We start from the raw sequence: 24,149 nt of genomic DNA, 5'->3' as shown, positions 1-24,149 counted from the left end.
TATATAAAATATACAGAGTTGAATATGTGCAAAACAAGTGGCATTTATATACAGTGTGGAGTGCATAATGTTGAAATAAAAACTCCCTAACATCGCCAAAGGTAGGAAAGGTGTTTTTTCGGTCCTGAAATCCATGCACTATTGCTTGACAATGAGGTCAAAAAGAAAACTGATTGAGTCAGCAGCACAGAAAGCATTAGTGCAGGTTGCCAGGAATTTTCTTGGCATTTATAGAGCATATAACAATAGTGAACTCGTGGATAATGTGCTGAAAGCATATCTGCTAATGGGTGCCAGAATGTCACTAAAGATTAACTTTTTTCATTCATATCTCAACTTTTTTTTCCATCAAATTTGGGCATTTTCAGTGATGAACATCAGGATATAAAAGTGACAGGCAATGGATATTAGGGAAAATTTAATCTGAACATGATGACTGATTGCTCTTAGTTCTTACTTGAGTTAGTGTAAAAAAGAAAAAGAAAAAAAAAGATGCAGAGCTGATCTGAATTTCCAGTAGCAAACAAAGGATATTTTTGTAGACCGGTGAATTTGGACAGACATATCAAGTCAATCAGTTATGTTAGAAAAACATATCAGTGTGTTATTTTAAACATTGACCAATTAACTGCATAACTTTGTGTATGCACCTGAGGTTCATGTCCACCTGTAGACCCAGACCAGATTAACCACAGCTGTTATATCACTGAACTGGAACACCTGTGACACAAAATCACACTAACCTCTTACAGGGTGCTACAAATACCAGTAAGAATGTCTAATAGTAATACAAATTCCAGTCTGGTGTCAGCTATGGAAACTTAATGTATTGAAATAAAGTACAGTGACATAAATGAGAGTTCATGGGAGGTATAATAAATGGGCGTGGAAAAAAATTACATTAACCAAGTAACTGAGCTCATCTCTGTCCAAATTTTGTAGGAGGCACAAATCATAACAAAATATCCATAAATCCATAAATAAATATAATACATAAATAAAAAGTGCATTATTTAACTGGTTACTGTATAATCTTTTTAAAATTTTGCATAAATACCAACCTTAGCTATGAAAAAGGCTGTAAGAGGCATGATGACATACTGAGCCACAACTGCAATAGCCAGTCCTTTAGGTTTCATCATGTAATGCTGGAAACTGGGGAAAGTACACAATTATTAAAATATATATACACTCTAGTGCACCTCCAAAATTTAGAAAATTGGAGGTCTTTTTTTTTAAAGTAAACTTTCATGTGTTCTATATTCATGACCACAGGTTATGACCATAGCTCGTGAAAATGAGAAATCCAGTTTCACCAGTTATTAAAACATTTAATACATCTTATGTCAGTGTATTCATTTTTACGTCCTCCCTGTCTCGTCATGTTCATTAGGTTAAGCCGTGTCTCCCTTCTGTGTGCAACTTCCTCTTTTCCCTCCCTGTGTACATAGCTGTGTCGAAAATTCATGGGCTGCATCCTCCTGAGGCTGCATTTGTAGGCCGATTACATCACAGCGACGCGCCGAAGGCTGTCCAAATTCGTAGACTCCTCCGAATACAGCCGACAAATGCGTCCTCCTTTTCCCCGAATTTGAAGGATGGGTCGGGTGTGTTCTTCGTGGGCCTACCATATCCCAGAATTCATAGCGCGGCCCAGCCAAACTCCAGTTTCCGGCAATGGCGGCCGCTACTAAGTTTTAAAATTACTCTTATTAATCTTTCTGGGTCACAAAATTAACTTTTAACATATTTTCAGGCGAGAATGTGGGTGTGTAAACTTCAAACATCTGCTCGGTTTATCAAGGTGTCGCATATTTGCAAAAGTGCTTCGACGTTTTCGGAGACGTCTGTTACCCACCAGCTCGATAGCTAGCCGAGAGCTCGAGGGTCACTAGAGCCGCAGAGAACGGCACAACTCCCGGCACATCATTTTCAGATCACCGCGGACTTTCGCTACTCAGGTTAAACGTAATATATAAATCACCTAGACAACCTAAAAATGTTATTGTTGGGCTTTTTTCAGTGTTTTATTTGTTCGTGAGTAAATCAGTTTGGCTGAGATTAAAGTTATTAGATTAGATTAGATTAGATTAGATTAGATTAGATTAAATAAAACTTTATTAATCCCCCGGGCAAGTTCCTCCTTGGGCTTCACACAGCTGAATAAACGTCAAACAGAAAACTGATTAAATGGAAGTGTGAGATGGTTGAGAATTTACTCCAATGTTCTGTTATATTTTAGATAGCAAGGAGCAGACGGCCGAGTTTATTAAACTCCACCGAGACAGTGGGGACGCTAATCAGAAGGCTAGACTGTCCAATTTCCCCAGCTGTTTACTTCCGGTCTACCTCCTGAGGACCTGGCCCACGTAGACCGCGAAGGCCGGGTCCTCATGTGTCCCATGAAATGAAGCAGGCAGCTCAGAGCGACCCAGAGCAAATCAAAGTTGGCATTCAGCGGTGAGTGAGAGGAAGGACGCTAGCATCAACTAGCTAGCCGGTCGTCACGGCAAAGCTACAAGAGCGTCTCTCAGCATGGGCCCGAAAAAAGTTCTGTCAGCCGAGGAAGGAGACGATATTAAGAAGTCGCTGCTGCAGTTTCTACTGTCAAACTGCAGCAGAAAGCCATCCTGGACCTGGTCGAGGAAGTTAAGGCTCTCCGCATCCAGAACGCCGAGAAGGATCGGCGGCTGGCGTACCTGGAGAACAGAGTGGCGGATTTGGAGCAGTACACCCGGATGAACGATGTTATCATCACGGGGCTTCGCATCAAACCCCGGTCATACGCCGGGCGGTCGCCACTGACAATGTAGGAGGGCCAGGAGAGGAAGATGTCAACTCCACGGAGCATCAAGTGGTTACCTTTCTACGGTCCAAAGGTGTGGAAGTGGATTATAACAACATTGAGGCTTGCCACCCTCTACCCCGAAAAAATGAAAGTGACAAACCAGCCATCATTGTGAGATTTGCAAACAGAAAACAGAAAACAGCACTGTTAAAACAAGGAAAGAAACTGAAAGGATCCGATGTCTTCATGAACGAACATCTGATAAAAAGAAATGCGGACATTGCCAGGAAAGCACGTTACTTGAAGAAACAGGGAAAAATTCAAAATACATGGACCACCAACTGCAAAGTATTCATTAAACTCAATGGAACACCGGAACAAGCCAAAGTGTTGGTCATCAGAAATATGGAAGAGCTGGACAAATACTGAGGTCAACTTACTCTGGAGGTATGAATACACATGTGACGTGACACACAACACAACACATGGCACAGTCCAAAAGAACTTCATCTGCATCCGGCAACAATATCAACATAACTCATTGGAATTCTCTTTATGATAATCTGGAACTGAGAACATTTCGATACACAGACCATAATGTTCTAGACTTAGAAAAGGATATAGACCCGGAAAATAATTTCTTCTACAACATCAGCTGTAACTGCTGCTACTTCACTGATGAACAGTTTAAGCACACCATCAACACGGAAAATAAATTATCAATAATCCATTTTAATAGCAGAAGTCTGTATGCCAACTTCAACAATATAAAGGAATATCTAAATGAGTTGACAAATCCATTTGGAATTATTGCCATTTCTGAAACATGGATCAATGCGGAGAAAGGAATGGACTTTGGACTGGAGGGATATGAAGTGAATTTTGTAAATAGAAGGAACAAGAGTGGAGGGGGAGTAGCTGTGTATGTGGATAAAAACCTAAACTACAAGGTGGTAGAAAGTATGACAACTGTAATTGATAATTTACTAGAATGTATAACAATTGAAATTTATAAGGAAAAAGAAAAAAATGTAATAATTAGCTGTATATATAGAACACCTGGCTCTAGTATTCAAGTATTTAATGACTTCATAGAGGAAATATTCTCTAAAACAAATCAAAAAGTTATGTTTATCTGTGGTGATTTTAATATTGACCTGTTGAATCCAAAAAAGCATAAAATGAGCGACGAATTCCTAAACACTATGTACAGTTTGAGTTTACATCCTAAAATAACCAGGCCTAGCAGAATTACACCACATTGTGCCACCTTACTTGACAATATTTTCACTAACAATATGGAAAACAACATTGTGAGCGGATTATTAATTAATGACATCAGTGATCACCTACCAGTTTTTGCAGTTTATGACACTAATTATAAGAAAAATCAGCATGAAGAACAACTGAGATACAGACGTGTAAGGACGGAAGAAACTATGACTGCATTTAAGAACGATCTATTAAATCAGGACTGGGACAATGTGTACAAAGAAGCTGATATTGATATTGCATATGGCATATTTTTAAGAATATTCATGGAGTTGTACGATAAAAACTGTCCAACAATAAAATACAACAGAAAGCACAAATATTCAGATAGACCATGGCTCACTAAGGGTTTACAAAATGCATGTAAAAAGAAAAATACACTCTATAGGGAATACCTAAAACAAAGAACAAAAGAAGCTGAAAATAAATATAAAAAATACAAAAATAAGTTGACCAATATTATACGTGTATGTAGAAAGGAGTATTATAGTAAAATATTGAACAACAATAAACATAATATGAAAGGAATATGGGATGTTTTAAACGGTATCATTAAAAATAATTCTGGACAACAAAGTTATCCACAATACTTTATCGATAATGGCAATATTATGGAAAACACTGCTGATAAGGTCAACAGCTTTAATCATTATTTTGTAAATATTGGACCAAAACTGGCAGAACAAATTCCTGAGTCACTGCCATCAGTAGACTGTAGTGAAAACCTGATTGATAGGAACCCTAACTCAATGTTCCTCACATCAGTGGAGGAAAAAGAAATAATTGACATTGTACACATGTGTAAATATAAAACATCTACTGATTGTAATGATATTGACATGAAAATCGTCAAGAAGGTCATTGAAGGAATTGTAGGACCTCTAACATATATTTGCAACTTATCATTTCAGACGGGAAAAGTGCCAAACAAAATGAAAATAGCTAAAGTTGTGCCGCTGTATAAAACCGGGGATAGACGCCACTTCACAAATTACAGGCCTGTTTCTTTACTACCACAATTCTCCAAAATCCTAGAAAACCTGTTTAATAAACGATTAGACAAATTCTTAGATAAATATAAATTACTCTCTGACAGTCAATATGGATTCAGATCAAAAAGATCAACATCTCTGGCATTAATCGAATCAATTGAGGAGATTACGAATGCTATAGATCAGAAACAGTATGCAGCTGGAGTATTTCTGGATCTCAAGAAAGCATTCGACACAATCAATCATGACATATTAATTAATTCCCTTAGAAATGCACAAGTGCAGATTCATGTAGATGGTGTGGAAATTGAAAGAGTACTTGAACATAAGTTTCTTGGTGTGATTATAGATGATAAATTAAACTGGAAGTCTCATATAAATCATATACATAACAAAATTTCAAGAAGTGTCTCAATCTTGAGTAAAGTAAAACACATTCTGGACCACAAATCACTCCACATTCTCTATTGTTCCCTGATTGCACCGTATTTGAATTACTGTGCAGAGGTTTGGGGCAATACTTACAAATGTTCGCTATCATCAATCTTTATATTACAAAAAAGGGCCATAAGGATAATCCATAAAACTGGTTACAGAGATCATACAAATCCACTATTCTTAAAATCAAAAATTCTAAAATTCACAGATCTGGTTCATTTTCTCACAGCACAAATTATATATAAAGCAATAAATAACCTGCTTCCTGACAATATTCTAAAAATGTTTTCTAAAAGGGAACGGGGATACAATTTGAGGGGGGAATTAAATTTAAAACATCCTCGTATCCGTACAACATTAAAAAGTTTTTGCATCTCTGTGTGTGGAGTGAAGCTGTGGAACAGACTAAGTAAAGATATGAAGCAATGTCCAAGCATGGCGCAGTTTAAAAAGCGGTTTAAGGATATGGTTTTTACAGGGTACAGGGAAAAGGTAGAGATTTGATAGGGTGTTCTTGTCTAATATTTTCATGTGTGTGCGCATGCACGGGTTTGTTGGTATGGATATATATATATATAATTGTAGGCTGTGTATCCTTGAGGTGTTAATGGGGTTATTGAAAATGTGTATATGTGCGTATGTGTGTATATACGTATGTATGGATAGATAGAAACATATATGTGTATATATTTAAAAAAAATAAATAAATAAATAAAATAAAAAAAATTACACGTAACATATAATGTAATTGCAAGGAGGTATTTCTGTAGTCTATTGATACTAGATAGTGGAAAAGGGGTGGGATTAAATAAGCTTATGCTTCTTCCTGCTCCTTTTTGAACATGGACGTTATTTGGAGTTGTGGTTGCTCGTTTTCCTTTTGTTTGCTTTGTTCATTTGTCTCTTTTAATTCTATTTTTTTTTATACTTTTTCAACATGTTCAAAATAAAGATTCAATCAATCAATCAATCAATCAATTTGGACACAGCTACCGTGTGTGCGACAGTGGCTCAGGGGGTTGGGAAGCGCATCTGTAACCGGAAGGCCGCCGGTTCGATCTCTGTCCTGGTCGTTGTGTCCTTGGGCAAGACACGTTACCCTACAGCCTACTGATGTTGGCCAGAGGGGCCGATGGCGCGATATGGCAGCCTCGCCTCTGTCAGTCTGCCCCAGGGCAGCTGTGGCTATAACTGTAGCTTGCCTCCACCAGTGAGTGAATGAATAGTGGAATTGTAAAGTGCTTTGGGTGCCTTGAAAAGCGCTATATAAATGCAATCTGTTATTATTGTTATTATTCTTTGTGCTTGTTGTCGGTTAGTCTGTCTGTCATGCCCCTGCTCTCTGTCTCCTCTTCCAGGTATTCAGGTTTCTTGTTTTCAGTTCAGGCTCTGTCCTGGTCGTTGTGTCCTTGGGCAAGACACGTTACCCTACAGCCTACTGATGTTGGCCAGAGGGGCCGATGGCGCGATATGGCAGCCTCGCTTCTGTCAGTCTGCCCAGGGCAGCTGTGGCTACAACTGTGGTTTGCCTCCACCAGTGTGTGAATGTGAGAGTGAATGAATAGTGGAATTGTAAAGCGCTTTGGGTGCCTTGAAAAGCACTATATAAATGCAATCCATTATTATTATTATTATTCTTTGTGCTTGTTGTCGGTTCGTCTGTCTGTCATGCCCCTGCTCTCTGTCTCCTCTTCCAGGTATTCAGTTTTCTTGTTTTCAGTTCAGGCTCTGTCCTGGTCGTTGTGTCCTTGGGCAAGACACTTTACCCTACTGCCTACTGGTGTTGGCCAGAGGGGCTGATGGCACGATATGGCAGCCTCGCTTCTGTCAGTCTGCCCAGGGCAGCTGTGGCTACAACTGTGGTTTGCCTCCACCAGTGTGTGAATGTGAGAGTGAATGAATAGTGGAATTGTAAAGCGCTTTGGGTGCCTTGAAAAGCGCTATATAAATGCAATCCATTATTATTATTCTTTGTGCTTGTTGTCGGTTCGTCTGTCTGTCATGCCCCTGCTCTCTGTCTCCTCTTCCAGGTATTCAGGTTTCTTGTTTTCAGTTCAGGCTCATGTTAGGTTTTAGTTCTCCCAGTTAAGTTTCTTATAGCTCCACGCCACTCATTTCCTGTTTTTGTTTGAATGTCACCTACTGTAAATAAAAGCTCACTCGCATCAAAGCCTGTGCCTGCATTTGGGACCTTCTCTTATAACTCCACACATCTGCTGCCACTGCCATGACAGAAACAGTGATTTACATAGATTTTTTAAAAGTTATTATTTTAACTATAATGAACTAATACTGAAATTAAAACCCAGCATTGTGAAAACCTGTGCCCTTCTTTAAAAATCCTTTAGCTATTTGCTGAATTTCCAAGGAAAATGTCAACATGCAGATGAATTACACTTTTTCACATTGCCTAATATTCATTCAAAACACTGCGCTATTGAGAGAGAAAAAAATAATTCAAGTATAATGAACCACTGCTGCTTTTAAAGGACTAATATTGCTTAAATGAAGAAAAGAAAAAATCTTGATCTGAGTTATAACTGCACAGATTAGATAGATGTTAGGACAACCAGAAGTACTAGACGCACCATACACCTGAACTAAATGTTACATCTGTTCCTCTAAATTCTTACAGACATGTGGTCATAATGTTGTCATGGTCCGGGTGAGTGCTGGAGTTTTCTTCTTTTTTGCTGTCTCCACTTCTGGGCAGAGTCGCTGCGTTGCGTTCAGTTCAGTTCAGTTCCGTTCAGTTCCGTTCAATTTTATTTATATAGCGCTAACTCAAGCCGTTCTGACGCTTCTCCACACCTGGGAGCAATTATGCTGTCAGCATTTAGGATCAGCGATCACCATTACTCTCCGCCAAGTGCTCAGCGTGCCACAGTCAGTGTTAGTCGCTACAGTTTTGGTTAAAGAGCTGATTTCTGCAGAAAGCTGTTGACTTTGTTTGTCTCTACAGACCTCCAGTCGGCTTTCAGGTTTCGTCTTAGACAACACTTACTCTCACCCAGCTGCTGGTCTAAATGTGACTGTTCAGTTTCTCTATCCTGTCACTCATTCAGCTTACCTGCCTGCCCTCCTGTCACCATCACAGAGCCCTACGGATCACCTGCTCTGTAATCAGCTCACCTGGACAACTCATCCTTCCCCCACCTTACCAGTCCACCACCTGCAAAACTGTAAGATTAATTAATCTACACTCTGCTTTCTCCATCTCCGGGGCTCTGGGTCATGGTCCCTTAATCTCCTCTTTTTTTCTTGCAGTGTACTGAGACTCCTGGTTGCATTTCCTGGTGCCCATGCCCTCCACCAAACCTTGAACTTTGAGTGCACTGATGTCTGGTGATGTTTCCGACCCATTCTAGCCTTAGTTTCTCATTGTGACCTTAGATCTTGAAAAATACCCAAGTTATAGTCCTCTGACCTTCTCTGACCTTGTTTCTCATTATTGTTGATAATTCCGTTCAGAGTTCATGATTCATAGTCTTGTTGTAATAAAGTTCTTGTGTTTTACGTCACCCCTTGTCTCCGTGTGTTTTCCGTTCTGAGACGGCCCACTTTGCACGGTTTCAGCTGTGACAAATGTGCTGTTTTTGATTGCTGTGGCATCTCACTAGAGCATTCAAAGCATGGTTTCTCATAAACCTTAAAACCAGCAGCACATACACGGACAGCCCTTTGCACTGAGAGTGCACTGCAAAAGTCTTGAGCCTCCCCTTGTTTCTTTATATTTGTGCTTCCATGGAGACTTTCTTGGGATTTTTTTTAAAAGTGGTCTTGAGCAAAAAACAAAACACAATTGCACAGTTACTCTTTGATGGAGGTTTTTGTATTTGTTTTGCCTTTTTTGTGGAAAATGGAATACGAATACAGGCAGCAGAGACTCTTAGCCAGAACTTTTTTGTTGCCACTGTTTCCCATTGTCATTTAAAATGTTAGTTTTCCTTGACATCAAATACAAAATTTGTCCATATATCTACCCTACTCTACTCGGTGAAAGTAGGAAGAAAAAACTCTCATTTAACAGGAAGAAGCCTCTAGCAGAACCAGGCTCTGAGAGGAGCGGTAATTTTCCATGACCAGCTGGATCATTTGTTTTGTCCTCCTCCCCTCCACCCCAATCAATTGCAGGAGATGGATCTGCCTTCCTGTACCTGTGAGTACCTAGTGGAGTACCTGGGCATCATCTTATCCCAGGACAGTGATGGTCTATGTAGCTGTGCTCTTCCTTCTGAAGTCGAGCACCATCATGTTTACATCTAACCGTTTTGTGGGCACCACGACCTTGAGATCTACTGAAAGTCTAAGGTGGTCAAGGTGAACAGGAATGAAAACTGGACAGTGCTCTGTGGAGCTCACGCAGTGCATATCACAAACTCAGAGCTCTGCTCATCTCACATACTGCAGCCTGTAATGTAGTAATCCATGAGACGGTGGACGTGTTTCCTGGCATTTCCTCAGTGGTACTTATTGGTACTTAGTGGACAAGAGCTTGAAAAAACATAAATGTACATAATGAATTTATTTTCAGTGGAAACTTGTAATTGTATGATGTAGGAAAAAGATAGACTCATCAGATTTTTCAAAAATGTATTTAAAACTGGATTTTGGCTTCATTAGTGCTTTATAACTGAAGTTACTAATACATTTACAGGGTTCAGATAATGATACTGTTTTATAATCAAGAAATACAGTTGCACATTTTTCTATTTGTTCATTAAGCTGTAAGTAAGCTAGTTTTGGTTACTTCATCTGGAGCCCCTTTGGTGAAACCGTTCACGCTAATAATAATAATAATAATAATAATAATAATGGATTGGATTTATATAGCACTTTTCAAGGCACCCAAAGCGCTTTACAATAGAGACATATATGAGTGGTAATTGACATCACACATCAGACTCTTTCAGATCCTCTCCAGTGGCAGCAGCCTGGTAAGTTTCTGTGGGTCAGACAAGCAGATGTATTAACACAAACCAAGATTTGGCACAAAAGTTGCTCAACCTGTGGTTAAATGTGAAATCCTAAGGTCTGGTTATTCATCTGTCTAAACAAAACACAATCACAAAGTTATTCTTTGCTTTGTTTTGGTGCTGTTTTGACATTTTTTTTGTGTGTAGAATGGAAAGCAAGAACAGGCAGCAGAGACTCTTAGCCAGAAACCTTTTTGTGGGCTCATTGGTGCTTGCCTTTTGTTACGACTCAGGTCATAATTTCGTGTATTGTTTTCGCTCATCCACACCTGATGGTGGAATTGCTCATTTTCTCTGCCTCTTTTTTTCTGCTGCTTCAACCACAGACTGTGTGTTTAGTAATGTACTATGTGTTCAAGTTCCTGTGTCTAGAATAACTAGGTAAACTAGGTTTTCCTAGTTTCCAACCCAACCAATCGTGGCAGATAGCTGCCGCTCCCTAAGCCTGCTGAAGGTTTCCTCCTATTAAACTAGAGTTTTTCCTTCCCACTGTGGCCAAGTGTTGCTCATAGGAGGGTGGTTTGATTGTTGGGGGTTTCTCTGTATTATTATAAAAACCTAGAATGTAATACCTTAATACATTTATATTATATATAATATACTAAGTGCCTTGAGGCATCTACTGTTATGATTTGGCTCTATATAAATCAAATTGGATTGAAATCAAATTGAACTGAATTTAAACTATTGAGAGTGCCAGATGTTAATAATAATTACTAATGCTTAAATGCAGAATGCCATAAATTTGCATTTAACTGTCTCATACCTGTAACTGAGGCTCAAGTGTGCATTTATTGTGTGTTCGTCTCAGGTCAGAGTGGTGCAGTGGTTAGCACTGTTGCCACATAGTAGGGCTTTTGTTCTTGTAGAGGCAGATATGAGGCACATAATGCTTTCGGTGATCAATGAGACCACTCAAATGACTAACAATCAAAGCAAATACATTATTAATAATGAAATTATATAGAATAAATTACACTATATCTAATGTAGCACCTTTTTAAAAGGTCAGTTTGGGTACCAGTACATGAGAGTATAATATTGTCAATAGTGGTTCTCCATAACCTACAACATGAAAGGGTACAACAGGAGTACCTTAGAAGGCATCGCCCCTTTTACAAGCCCATAAAGGTACAATAAAGTACTTTGGGGAGAATATATCTGTATTATTTATTGTTTTGCTCTATACTTTGTGTAGTGTAAAAAGTACTGTTTCTTCAAACACAAAATTTAAAAAATGTTTAATTTAAAATATTTTAAATTTAGCAACTGGAGTAATGCAAACACTCCAATCTGAGATGCTGCAACCTGGATGTAGTTCAGTGAATTAACCCAAACTTTGTTCTAGCATTGCCCACTTCAGATGTCCACAACATCCACACCCACACTTGATCAAGTCACAGTTGAATTTTTGTGAAATAACGACCAGCCATACATCTGTACATACTTGTTTTTTTTTTTTTTTTTATCTTGCGTGATAAAAGGCCTGTGTTAAAATGTAACATCTGAATCCTGCTGTCACTCTTACCTTTCTCTTTTCTCTTGAACCTTTGGTAGCACCTAAACAGCATGATGATCATCGCCGCCTCCAACAACTGAGACACCAAGTAGACTGTTGGGAATAGATACAGAGGACCCACCACTTCGTCAGGGAAAGCTACCTTCAATATGGTGGTGCACAGCGGGACATTCTGACAGCCTGTTTCCATGGAAACGGTTCTCCGCTCCCTGAAGGCATATGGAAGGATATATGTGTGTGTGTGTGTGTGTATATATATATATATATATATATATATATATATATATATATATATATATATATATATATATATATATATATATATATATATATATATATATATATATATATATATATATATATATATATATACATATCCATTGATGATTGAATTAAACAAATAACCTACCTGTGGATGAGTCTGAAGATTGAAGAGAACACGTATCCAAAGCAGTAGCCCATCAAAGGCATGAGACCAGCGATGGCCAAGAGCGAAGGAGACATCATAGTCAGGATGATATGTCCGCTTCCAATAGCAATTAAGCTCAAGGTCCCCACAAGTATAATCAGCATTATAATCATGCCTACCTAAGAACAACAAGACAGGACATAAATCAGTGTTTGACTTCTCTTCTTCTTTTGTGTTGCTCAAAAGAATTTGAGTATAGGATCAATTAAATTACACTTCTGGGATATTGATCTGGTCAGTTAAGTAGAGAGGGGGTTGTTAATCAGTTTTAGTGGCTTGGATGTTGATGAAATCAACAACAGGTGTGCCAGAGATGCAAAAACAAGACAATGTTCAAAACCAGAATAGTTTCACAGGTGGAGGCCGTTGAGATTTTACCCTCCTCATCATTTCTGATTGATTTAAATTTAATTCAACTCAACTTAACTCAGCTTATTTATAGCTCCAAATCACAACAACAGTTGCTTCAAGACACTTTATATTGTAAGGTAAAACCCTACAATAATACAGAGAAAACCCCAACAATGATATGACCCCCTATGACCAATCACTTTGGTGATAGATGAAGTAAAAATGCCCTTTTAAAAGGAAGAAACCTCTGGCAAAACCAGGCTCAGAGAGGGACGGCCATCTGCCGTGTCCAGCTGTGTGTGAGAGGAGGAAAACAGGACAAAGACACACTGTGGAAGAGAGCCAGAGAGTAATTATTAAATGCAGACTGGTGTATAAACACATAATGAGTTTAAAAGGTGAGTGAAGAAGAAACTCATTGCATCAGGGGAAGCCTCAGCAGCTTAGACCTATTGAAGCATAACTAAGGGAGGATTCAGGGTCACCTGATCCAGCCCTAACTATATGCTTTAGCAAAAAGGAAAGTTTTAAGTCTAATCTTAAAAGTAGGGATAGTGTCTATCTCCTGAATCCAAACTGGATGCTCGTTCCACAGAAGAGAGGCCTGAAAACTGCAGGCTCTGTCTCCCATTTTACTTTTAAATACCTTAGGAACCACAAATAAACCTGCAGTCTGAGAGTGAAGTGCTCTACTAAGGTGATAGAGGTGATATTAAGCTGATGTTGTTAGACACCATAACAGCTGAGAAGATCGTTGAAGCCCATCATGGACACTTATCGCACTCACTGCACCTGTAAAGCCACCAGCATTTTGGAGGACGTCACACACCCCTCACTACACTCTTCATCTTGCTGCCTTCTGGCAAGAGGTACTGGAGCATTCAAGCCCTCACTGCCAGACTGCGAAACAGTAACTTCCCCCAAGCTGTCAGACTCCTAAACAGTTAGTGACTGGACTGACACACACACATGCACACCTTCATACACATCACTACCGAGCACTTATAGGCAGAATCTCTCTCTCACACACACGCACACCTTCATACACCACGTTACTTTTTGCACAATACTCAGTCTTTTTCACATTTCTTTTGCACTGTTGTGTCTGTATCGTACTGTTCTGTCAGGTACAGTCACTGTCAGGTACTGTCAGGTTCTATGTAGTCCTGTGTTGATTGTCTGTTATATGTCATATGTAACACCATGGTCTTGGAGAAACGTTGTCTCATTTCACTCTTTACTGTACCACTGCACATGGTTGGAATGACAATAAAGCAAATTTGACTTGACTTGATTTCTAAGATTTTTAGTGCCCAGAACAATAAACTCAGTTTTATCTGAATTTAGAAGCAGAAAATGACAGGTCATCCAGGTCTAGATAAAGTTGGGTGTTATCTGTCCAGTGAAAATGAATGCTATGTCTTTAATGTTATTGTCTGTATAATGTAAACACAACTGGTCGTAGGACAGAACCCTGCACTGCGGTCCAGCAGGACAAGCACAAAAGTGAGTCCACTGTCAGAGGCCATAAGAAGGTCATTTGTTACCTTCATTAATGGCTTTTCAGTACTGTAATGAGCTCTGAAACCTGACTGAACTCTTCTAATAAACATTTTTTTTCTACAGATAAGAAAATAGCTGTTTTACAACTGCTCTTTGAAGAAGTTTTGAAAGAAAAGGAAGGTTCGACAGTGGCCTATAACTTGATAAGACAGCTGGGTCAAGTGTTTGGAGGCCTGTGGTATGCAACCAGTTAATAGGCCCTGTCAAGGAGAGCTGGACAGGGCCTTAGAAGGTTCTTAACCCACCAACAGGACAGGTAACTCCTTTGTGCAAAAAGGAACAGGATGAGCACTGTCAGAGCCCTAAAAAATTCTGTGAATGTCTCTTTCATAAGGGTGGCCTGAGGGCCAGACGTCCTCTAGTGGACCCTGTCCCTGACAGTGTGGAGGGTCTGGAGAAGCCATGGCAAACAGTATGCTGCCTGTAATATTTTTTAGTATGGTGGGTCAGTGATGGTCTGCGGAAGCATATCAAAGTGACGCACAGAACTCTACAGGCTAGGCAACAGCTCTCTGACTGCCGTTAGGTATCATTAGGAATTATTTGAGTTTAGAGAAAGATGTTTAGACTTGTCTGAAGACAAAGTTATTCAGTTTCTCTGTGTGTCAAGTTAAGAAAAAAAAATCAGCAAATTCTAGAATTTGTAGGATGATGTAATCTACAGGTTTTCCGTTTTGTTTGGGGTTTTTTTGTTAAACAAATATTTAAAATATGAGTCATTGAAGTCTTTATTTGCCATTCCTGTACCAACTGAATAATCAACACTGTTAATCAGTTTTAGTGATCTGTCTGACCTTCATTCTCCTGTCAGTATGCACAAACCTTCGTGAACTTCTTCGAGTACTGTGGCCTGTAGGTCTTGATGATGATGCCGATGCTACACGGGACAAGGATCAAGACCAACGATAACATAATTTCACCATAAGGGACAGCGTTCTGCACGCTGGGGAAACCCTGGCAGTAGATGTAGAGCAGGAGAGGCATCATACCCAGAGCCAACACTGTAGAGCAGGAAGTCATCACGATGCTGGAGAAGACAAGGATGAGACAAATACGTTGCTTTACTCTGAGCTATGGAAACTAGCCTTTCTGAATTAAAAATGACATCTGATTCTCACAGACTTCATGATTTCCATATTCCTCGTATTTTACTGACCCCATTAACCCTTCTCATAACTGCACAACGCTAAATGTCCTTGTCAACCTGATGTTCAAACAATTTACTAGAGATATTCCTGCTTCCTGGAATATTCCACTGACATGCTGGACATCAGATAGAGATATGCCAAAATCTAACTGAACTGTCTGAATTGTGCTTGTCTTGGTGTTATATTTGAAAACTGCACAGGCAGACACAGTGTGAGAAAGTTCGCAAACACAATCGAGTGGTATAACTGTTGCAAAGTTTTCTGCCTGAGCATTAATCACTTCAAATGACATTTTTAGCATCTTTTTGCTCATTATAAATGTATTACAACTACATAATTTCCCATGTGTACCTGAGGTTCATGTCCCCCTGTATAGCCAGAGCCATGGAGTTGGAGAAAATTCCTCCAGGACAGCAGCCACATACCAGAACAACCACACCTGTTATATCACTCAACTGGAACCCCTGTAACACAAAATTCCAATAACCTCTTGCAGGATGCTGTAAATAACAGTAACAATGTCTAATAGTCTAAAATACAATGTCTGGTGTCAATTATATACTGGTACATCAACACAAATTCAATTATACTGGGCAACTTTTGTCATGTGCCTTGGGAGTGTCTGGGAGGTGTTCCTCTTTGTTAGAGGAGTTCCAGATTTCCGTCCTCTGGGGTGGAGTTTCCAGCACCTCACCTGCTCCTCGTTTCAATGGCAATCAGTAAGTAGGGTTCTTAAACCAGCACTGCCTACCACTCTCCACCAGTTTGTCCAGCTACTGTTGTGGTAACTCTGACTCCTTGTGATCAAGTTCATGCTCGTCTGTCCCAGGTTTAACATTGCCTTACTGTTCTCAGTTCTATCAGATTAATCTCCTGCCGTGTGACTCTTCAGCGCTTGTCCTGTTCGGTTCTACTACATCAGTCAGTCTACAAACCATGGGGTTCACACTCACCACGCTCCTTGCCCTGCCTTCCTGACTGTCGTGGCTCGCTTGGATTTTCCTCCCTCTGGACCTCCTGGAAACCATACCGTCTCCTCTCACGTGCCCACCTGCCATGAATCTGCCTGATTGCCAGTTTGCCTGAGCTGAGTTGAGTAACACTTGGCAGTACAGCTCCGTTAACCTCTGTTTCCCATGTGAATTTCTAGTCTGTTCTAACTACGTTTACTTGTATATAAATCCCTGGACCCATCCCTATTTCTTGATCTGTTCCCCTGAGTCTGGCAGTGAGGTGTGGAGTGAAAGTGAGCGTGAGTGCTGAAGAGGATTGTGAAACTGGAGAGTCTGTGTTTTTTGAACCCGTTTCCCTTCCATCCCTGGATCCCTCAAAATCTCAGTCCCATGCACTGTAAATAGTTTCACTTGGTGTGATTGTTAATAAACTTGTGACTTTTATTCTAAATTCATCTGGTCTGCACCTGAGTCTGTTCCACTCATTTTCCTCACATAAAAAAATCTGTTTTTGGTTCTTCTTTTTGGTTAACTCAGTGTAATTTTCACATTTTTTATTATGAATCCCTGTAAAAAGATTTTTGTGGGGAACACAAATCATAAATCACTGTCTGTATTTGTAAATTTGTAACTTTGTAAAGACAAATGTGTATTATTTATACTGCATGTTAGTAATCTTATTTAACTTTACATAAATACCAACCTTAACTAAGCAAAAGGCTGTAAGAGGCATGATCCCATACTGGGCCATAGCTGCAATAGCCAACCCCTTAGGTTTCATGATGTAATTCTGTAAACAGAAGAAGTTAGCAAAATTGATCATAAATTTACCAAACATGTATCATGCCACTGTGTTTATATTAACATGAACACGACGGCATGTCTTCCCCTTCTCTCTCTGCCCCCACTTTCCTGTCCCTTCTTCACTGAGTCTATCCAATAAAGCAGAAAAAGGCCAAATGAAATATATATATTTTTTAAAAACTAAGATTACTATAAAAAAGTGCATTTTAATTGAAAAGGGTAAACTTTCATATATTCTGTATTTATTACAATAGATAATGTTCAGAAATCCAGTATCTCAAAATATTTCTATATTTTATTCCAGTTTGAGTAAATTACTCAAACCATGAATTCTTTGTTCCATCCAACCATCCACTTCTTTTCTGCTGCTTATCCAGGTTCAGGTCATGGGGCAGCAGTCGGAGCAAAGAAGCATAGTCTAGCCTCACCCTGGCCACCTCTTCCTGCTCATTTGGGGGACACTGAGCCATTACAAAGGCAGCTGAGAGATATAATCTCTCCACTGAGTCCTGGGTCTGCCACAGACCCTCATCCCAAAACGAACATGCCCTAAATACCTCACCTAGAAAGCATCCATGAGGCATCCTTGTCAGATACCCAAAACATCACAACTAGCTCCTTTCGATGTGTGGGACCAGCGCTGCTACTCCAAGTCCCTTTTGATTGGCTGAGCGCCTTACCCTGTCACTAAAGGAAAACTCAATCACCCATTTGTATCCTTGACCTCATTCTTTTTGAGTCATTACCTATAGCTTGTGACCATAAGTGAGGGTTAAACAAAGATTAACTAGTAAATTTACAGCTTCACTTTTATGCTTAGCACAGAATGTGTCAACCTGAAGAGAGAGGTATCCGTGAGGCCAAGTTAGACTACAAGAGAAAGACCGAAGAACACCTAGACAGCAACAAAGGCAAACAGGTGTGGATGGTATTCAGCACCTTACCAATTAAAGGAATAACTTCGGAGCTGTGAGAGGATTGCCTCCAGGGTACGACCCCAGTAACCCTGCCCTGGGTAGGGTAGAGTGGACCCCTGTATCGAGTATAAGGGTATACTTGATACAGGGTTTGTCTGAACAAAAACAGAATCAAATCGACTTTATCAATTGTAAACGGTATAACTTTATGGTCTTTACTTTACAATATAAAGTGCCCTGAGGCAACAGTTGTTGTGATTTGGCACTATAAAATAAAATTGAATTGAAAATCCAAATTCAGCTGACTACCAGGAGACTTTAGAGGACTTTGAGCTTCCATCTGTTGACAATCTTTATGGAGATGTAGAGTTCTTTTTCTAACAGGACTTATTACCTGCACACAGAAATAAAACTGATAATTTTTATGATGACCATTTTATTAGGCTACTTTGCTTGGCTGGTCATCCAACTCTCTTGGGTGAATCCTACATAGAATCTATGGGGTATCGTCAAGAGGAAGAGAAAAAAAAAAACAAAGCAAAATTACAGGTGAGCTAAGGTCCATTATCAAATCATCATAGCACCTCAGGAGTGCCACGATGCACTAATTAATGGAAGACCCAAGCAGAGTGTATAAATCAAGAACTGTTCCAGAAGTTGTAAATAATTTAATGACTGCTCTTAGGTGATGGTATAATATTTTGAGACACTGGATTTGTGATTAGTATGCCTCCCTTTGTAGGTTTTCTAGGCATGCCCACCTAGAAATCACTGGAGAAATTATCTACAACAGGTAAAATAAGCATTTCTAAGTAAATATATTTCTAAAGGTGCTACTGACATGAAATTCTCATCAGATGCTAACAACCCATCCAATCCACACATGCAAAGAAATCAAACCATAGATGTCCATTAATTAAGTTATGTATAGTAATGAGAAATGACACAGGGAAAAATTATTAATATTTCGTACAGAAGTCTTTGTTGGTGATGACAGCTTCTGTACGGAGAAACTAGTCGTGTGGATTGGTCAGGTGTGATTTTGGCCATTCTTCCACATAAAAGGTTCTATGAACTCTGAGCTCCAGCTCTTACCACAGATTTTCAGTTGGATTCAAACCAGGTGACTTGTTGGGCCAGTCTAGTTTCAGAGAAAGAAACTCAGTTTCCTTCGATCTGTGTTTAGGATCACTGTCTTGCTGAAACGTCCACCCTTCATTGTTCATCATCCTGGTAGATGGCAGCAGATTGTTATCAAGAATGTCTCGGTACATTTTCCCATTCATCTTCAATTATACGAAGATTGCTAGTATCATATGCTGAAAAACAATCTCACTCCATGATGTTCCCACCTTCAAACCTCACTGTCGGTATGCTGATTTTGGGGTAATGTGCAGTGCCTTTTGACCTCAAACATGGTTTTGGTCTCACCTGACCAGACTACATTCCCCCAATATTTCACATGCATGTCTAAATGCTTTTTAGCAAGCTTTAAACATGCTTTAACATGCTTACTCTTCAGTAATGGAGTCTTGTGTGCTGAGGTATGTATGGTGTGCATACAAACCATGGCAGTTGAGCGTTTTTACTTGTTTTCTTTGAAACACTTGTGCCTCCTCTGATGGTTCTTCTCACTCGTCTGTCTGGTAGCACCTGGTCATGTGCAGTTTATGGTGAAATTATGTTCTTTCCACTTCCAAATTATGGCCCCAACAGTGCTACACTGCAATCTTCAGTAGTTTAGACATTTATCTGTAACTAATGCCATCACTATGATTTGCAACAATAAGGCTGCGAAGGTCTTGAGAAATCTTGTTGGTTTTACCCTTCATCTGATGCTTCTTGTGTGGTAATGAGACACCTTTTTATAGGCAATCATTTGGGACTAAACCAGGTGAAATAGATTTGCATTAAGCGGCAGGATTGCTTTCTATTTACTGATTTCAGTTAGCTACTTTTTTCCCTGCGTCATTTCTCATGATCAAATGGTTTGCTACCAACATCTGGTGAGAATTTCACATCAACTATATTTACTTAGAAAAAATTGTGATGTTCATTACGTATTTTATCCATTATATTTCAACATGCTCAGCAATTCCTTGCAGGAACTGGAATGTGTTGTCAGGCATAAGGACATCATCGAAAACCCTGCTTACGTGTAATTTTTTCAAGCTTTGTCACAATGCTTTTCTGCATATAGACAAACCACACATACATTCGCATTCACTGCTGATCTTGGTCACCTTGATCTTAGACACCTCCATGGTGCATCCAAGTGAAACCATGGTGATGATGATTATGATTGTAAACATTACTGTAATGACATTGCCAATCACTGGGTCCACAGCAGGACGGTAAAATGAGGTGGTGTTTGCAACCGTCACATTGCGCCACAAATCTTGATGAGGTGTCAGGTTTGCTGTGTTGTTCATGGTGCCTTCAAATCAGAACAAACATGAGGTTCTGAGCTGTGAGTGAAAAAACAAAAGTGGAGATGAAGGAGGAAAGAGAGCAGAGTAAGAGTTAAACAGAATACCAGCATCTTTGTTTGTTTACATTCTGTTTTGTCCTTAAACTTTGTGAAGAAAACTTCTCTAGCAGGAAGTTCACACTCTGTCTTATTGAGGTATCCTTATGATACAGATTCTGAGCTGTGGTAAGATAATTTTCAGATGCAGTTTGAGCTGTACTTAAGTAATAGAACTAAAGAAGCCAATAAATTGCTAAAATAAATGCAGAAAATTCATGTATATGTACTTTTGTTTGTTATGCTTGGTTTAATGTTCTGTTAAAGCTGTCATATGTTACAGCACTGTAGTAAAGACTATTCAATACAGAGAATTATTTCACTTTAATTTGTCCAATAATAAAAGAAATAAAGCCGCTTTAAAATCTCTGTGCGCAAGAGTGTCACACCTGAATGCCTTCTAAGAACTTTGTGCTCAAATTGATGGAGTTTAAAGTTTAACAGCTGACACTTTGGGAATGAAACAACAACTGTAACAGTACACTCTGGAATACTTAAAACATATCTCAGCATTGGTCTTCTACCTTTTCCTCGGGACCTGTGTTGACTGAAGCAGAAAGCCTGTGTTAATAAACAAGGTTGATAACTGGAGGTTGTAAGGAAAGCACTTTGTAATACGACTCACAACTAAGGGGGGAATTCCTGTAATTAAATGAAATTCCAATGTGTTACATTTAAAATTATAATGTAATTGCACTTAAATACTTAAACGTAGGCAGACCAGAATAAAGGGTTTATGTTTTTACATGAACAAGGAAATAATAATACTGTAAGTAAACTTAAGTCGTGCATAAGTAATTTGAAGTATTCTCTAATTTCATGGTAATTTTGCAGAAAACCAAACAATATTTTCCTATCTTACTCTGAAAATATGTTGTATTTTCCAGGGTGTTGGTCATATTATGAAATGCATAATTTGACCTTTTACATCATTTTTTTTACATCTGTATTTAATACTCACTACACTGATGTGCATGAGATTGAGGACTGTTTTCCCTTACCAAAGTTTAAGAAAAACTTAATACCAACAAAATTTGCAGGCTTATGACCTTATAATGATGGAGCCAAGTCTAATTTAATTTGTTTGTTTTTTTTACAATCACTGTTCACAAAGGAGGGTCTCCTTTCCTGTAAGAAACCAGCAATGTTACTCTGCTCCATTATACAGCCCACATCTCTAAAATGATAACACATTTACAAGTTGAAACAACAACTGTAAGATGGAGGGATTTTCCACAAAATTAACAAGACATTATGCAATACTTAAAATTACTTACAGTATAGTTTGTCTCCTATCCTTGAGACTACCCAGAATTTAGACACCACTTAAAATTAATTGCACTACAAGAACTTTGCCAGCTTTGAAAATCACAGTTACATGTGCTGCAAACTGTCAAAATTTGAAATGCCTCCAAGTTCTTTTGGAACGTCTTTCAAGACATATATGGTGCTGTAAACTCAGATTTTGCTTCCCAATGTGAAGACATGATAGATTATGTAAGGTTGGCTGTGTCAAAATGATCATGCGGAACAAGCTGATATTTCAGTAAAAGTAATTTTAGGAATGGCGCAGAGTTAATTTAAGCTAGAAACAGAACATGTCCTGCAGGAATTTAATTCAAGTGATTTAAAAGTTCACTTTCTTCTCCATTTCTAACATACATACATACGGTGCAAATACACTGAATCTTTTCTTGACTTTTAACACTTGGGTACAACATGTTTAACTAACTAATTAAGTAATTAACTAAACAATGCATATTCCTCACTGGAAGCTACTTCAATCTGGTTAACCTGTGCACTACTGAGAAACAACACGCAGCATTTAATTGTTTCAAATTGCGCACTCCTTTGTCCACATGCTGTGTGCACACAAATTGCTTTCACAAGATTGCACATGTGTGTTTTCTATTCATTTTGTGCTGTATGAAAAAACACTATAGCCCACCAATGCTTCATAAAAAAGTCAAGACTGACTTCTGGAGTTTGCTGCAGGTGAGAATTGCACACCTAAACCTAATAGCTATTCTGCAGAAAGCAGAAAAAATGAAAAAACTCACGATGATTTTCAAGAAATAAACAGTTGACAGATATGTTTACAGGTGTATTCAATGCTTGGTTTACCTTTTAGGTCAGATTCTTCCTTTGCTCTGCTCTCGTCTCTTTGTCATAAAATAAACTCCTTTTGTGTTGCCACTCCTTTTATATGATTCAAATGACACATGGAGGCCTCTGGTTGTCCACAGGTGCCATCTAGTGCACAGCTGACTTCAGCACCTACAGAGGAGACCATCCTCCTCCAAATAAAACTAAAATAAAATAGAATATTATAATACTATAGCACTACAAGACACTTTATTTTAGTTTTTAAATAATGTCTCCTCTATTTAGAAGTAATATTTTCATCTCAGAACATATATGTTGTTCCGACCACAAGTAATCTACATATTGTGTAGAGCTGGAGTGGTTTGTGTGTGTGCTGTACTTGGATATTATATGTGAAGTCATGAGTGGAAATCACGATCAATTGAAAGCTCCCGAAAGACCAGAGCGGCTTGTTGTTGGTGGTGTTCGAGTCCATGTACTTACCCCCAAACCTCTCATTTTTGTCTGTTTCTTCTTTTTTTATTTGTCTCAGAGATAAATTAAATGTATGATTCAAGGAGTAAATCAGGCCTTCAAGGCCTTCAAGCCCAATTTTGTCACCACTATTTACTGTGTTTTTATTAATAAATTGTGACATTCTCTGCAAAATGTCATATATACATATATATCAGCTTTTGTTTGTTTTTTATTTATATACAAAATTGTGACAAATATCTTGTATGTTGCTGGTCCATCCCATCCATTCATCTTCTTCCACTTCTCCGGGACCAGGTTGCGGGGGCAGCAGCCACTGGAAAGCCCAGACCTCCCTCTCCCCAGCCACCTTCCAGCTTGTCCGGCAGAACAAGGCATTCTCAGGCCAGCTGAGAGATATAATCTCCTCCCGGTGGGACATGCCTGGAACACCGCACCCAGGAGGCATCCTTCTCAGATGCCCAAACCACCTCAACTGGTGCCTTTCGATGTGGAAGAGTTGCTGCTCTACTCTGAGCCCCTCCCTGATGGCTGAACTTCTCGCCCTATCTCTAAGGCTAGCAAAGGCTGCTATGGTCAGTCTGGACAGTGAATGGCCTACCCAGCAGATACTGTCTGAAGTGGGAAGTGAATGCCACAACTGCTAGAACCTCTCGCCTGGTCGTGCAGTAGTTTTGTTCGGTAGCTGACAGCCACCTGCTCCAATAAGTCAGGGTCTGCTCTTCGCCCCCTTGCACTTGGAAAAGGATTGCTCCGATCCAACAATCTTTGGCATCAGTGTCGAGGAACAAGTCACCCTGGTCCAGAGGGTAACCCAGGACAGGGGCTGCTGTACTGCCGCTGTGACGGTCC

General features: G+C 39.3%; 1 protein-coding gene and 1 long non-coding RNA gene across 4 annotated transcripts; one reads left to right on the top strand and one right to left on the bottom strand.

The window, feature by feature from the left end:
* The first annotated feature begins 2,030 nt into the window (after positions 1-2,030).
* On the top strand, positions 2,031-9,011 carry LOC145420408 (uncharacterized). Its single transcript, XR_013901710.1, has 3 exons — positions 2,031-3,235; positions 8,556-8,672; positions 8,758-9,011. It is a non-coding gene; the product is annotated as an uncharacterized LOC145420408 (long non-coding RNA).
* Positions 9,012-10,069: 1,058 nt separating this feature from the next.
* LOC145420620 (hepatic sodium/bile acid cotransporter-like) lies at positions 10,070-22,928 on the bottom strand. 3 transcript variants are annotated; one of them, XM_080290023.1, is made up of 8 exons: positions 22,842-22,928; positions 20,434-20,658; positions 17,173-17,259; positions 15,868-15,980; positions 15,191-15,395; positions 12,395-12,573; positions 11,995-12,194; positions 10,070-10,435 (listed from the first exon to the last, which is right to left on the bottom strand). In XM_080290023.1, exons 2-8 carry the CDS (start codon positions 20,620-20,622, stop codon positions 10,383-10,385), a joined length of 1,026 nt encoding a protein of 341 aa, XP_080146149.1. In that variant the 5' UTR covers positions 20,623-20,658; positions 22,842-22,928; the 3' UTR covers positions 10,070-10,382. The 3 variants fall into 3 exon arrangements, with proteins under 3 accessions (XP_080146149.1, XP_080146151.1, XP_080146150.1); XM_080290025.1 differs by having other exon boundaries at positions 11,995-12,078; XM_080290024.1 differs by lacking the exon at positions 22,842-22,928 and adding an exon at positions 21,242-21,259.
* Positions 22,929-24,149: the final 1,221 nt, after the last annotated feature.

The sequence above is a fragment of the Astatotilapia calliptera genome, chromosome 15 (genome assembly GCF_964374335.1).
Source record: "Astatotilapia calliptera chromosome 15, fAstCal68.1, whole genome shotgun sequence".
In the NCBI taxonomy this organism is placed as follows: Eukaryota; Metazoa; Chordata; class Actinopteri; order Cichliformes; family Cichlidae; genus Astatotilapia; species Astatotilapia calliptera.
The sequence above is the reverse complement of the archived record's forward strand: the minus strand, read 5'-3'. Positions and strand labels throughout refer to the sequence as shown.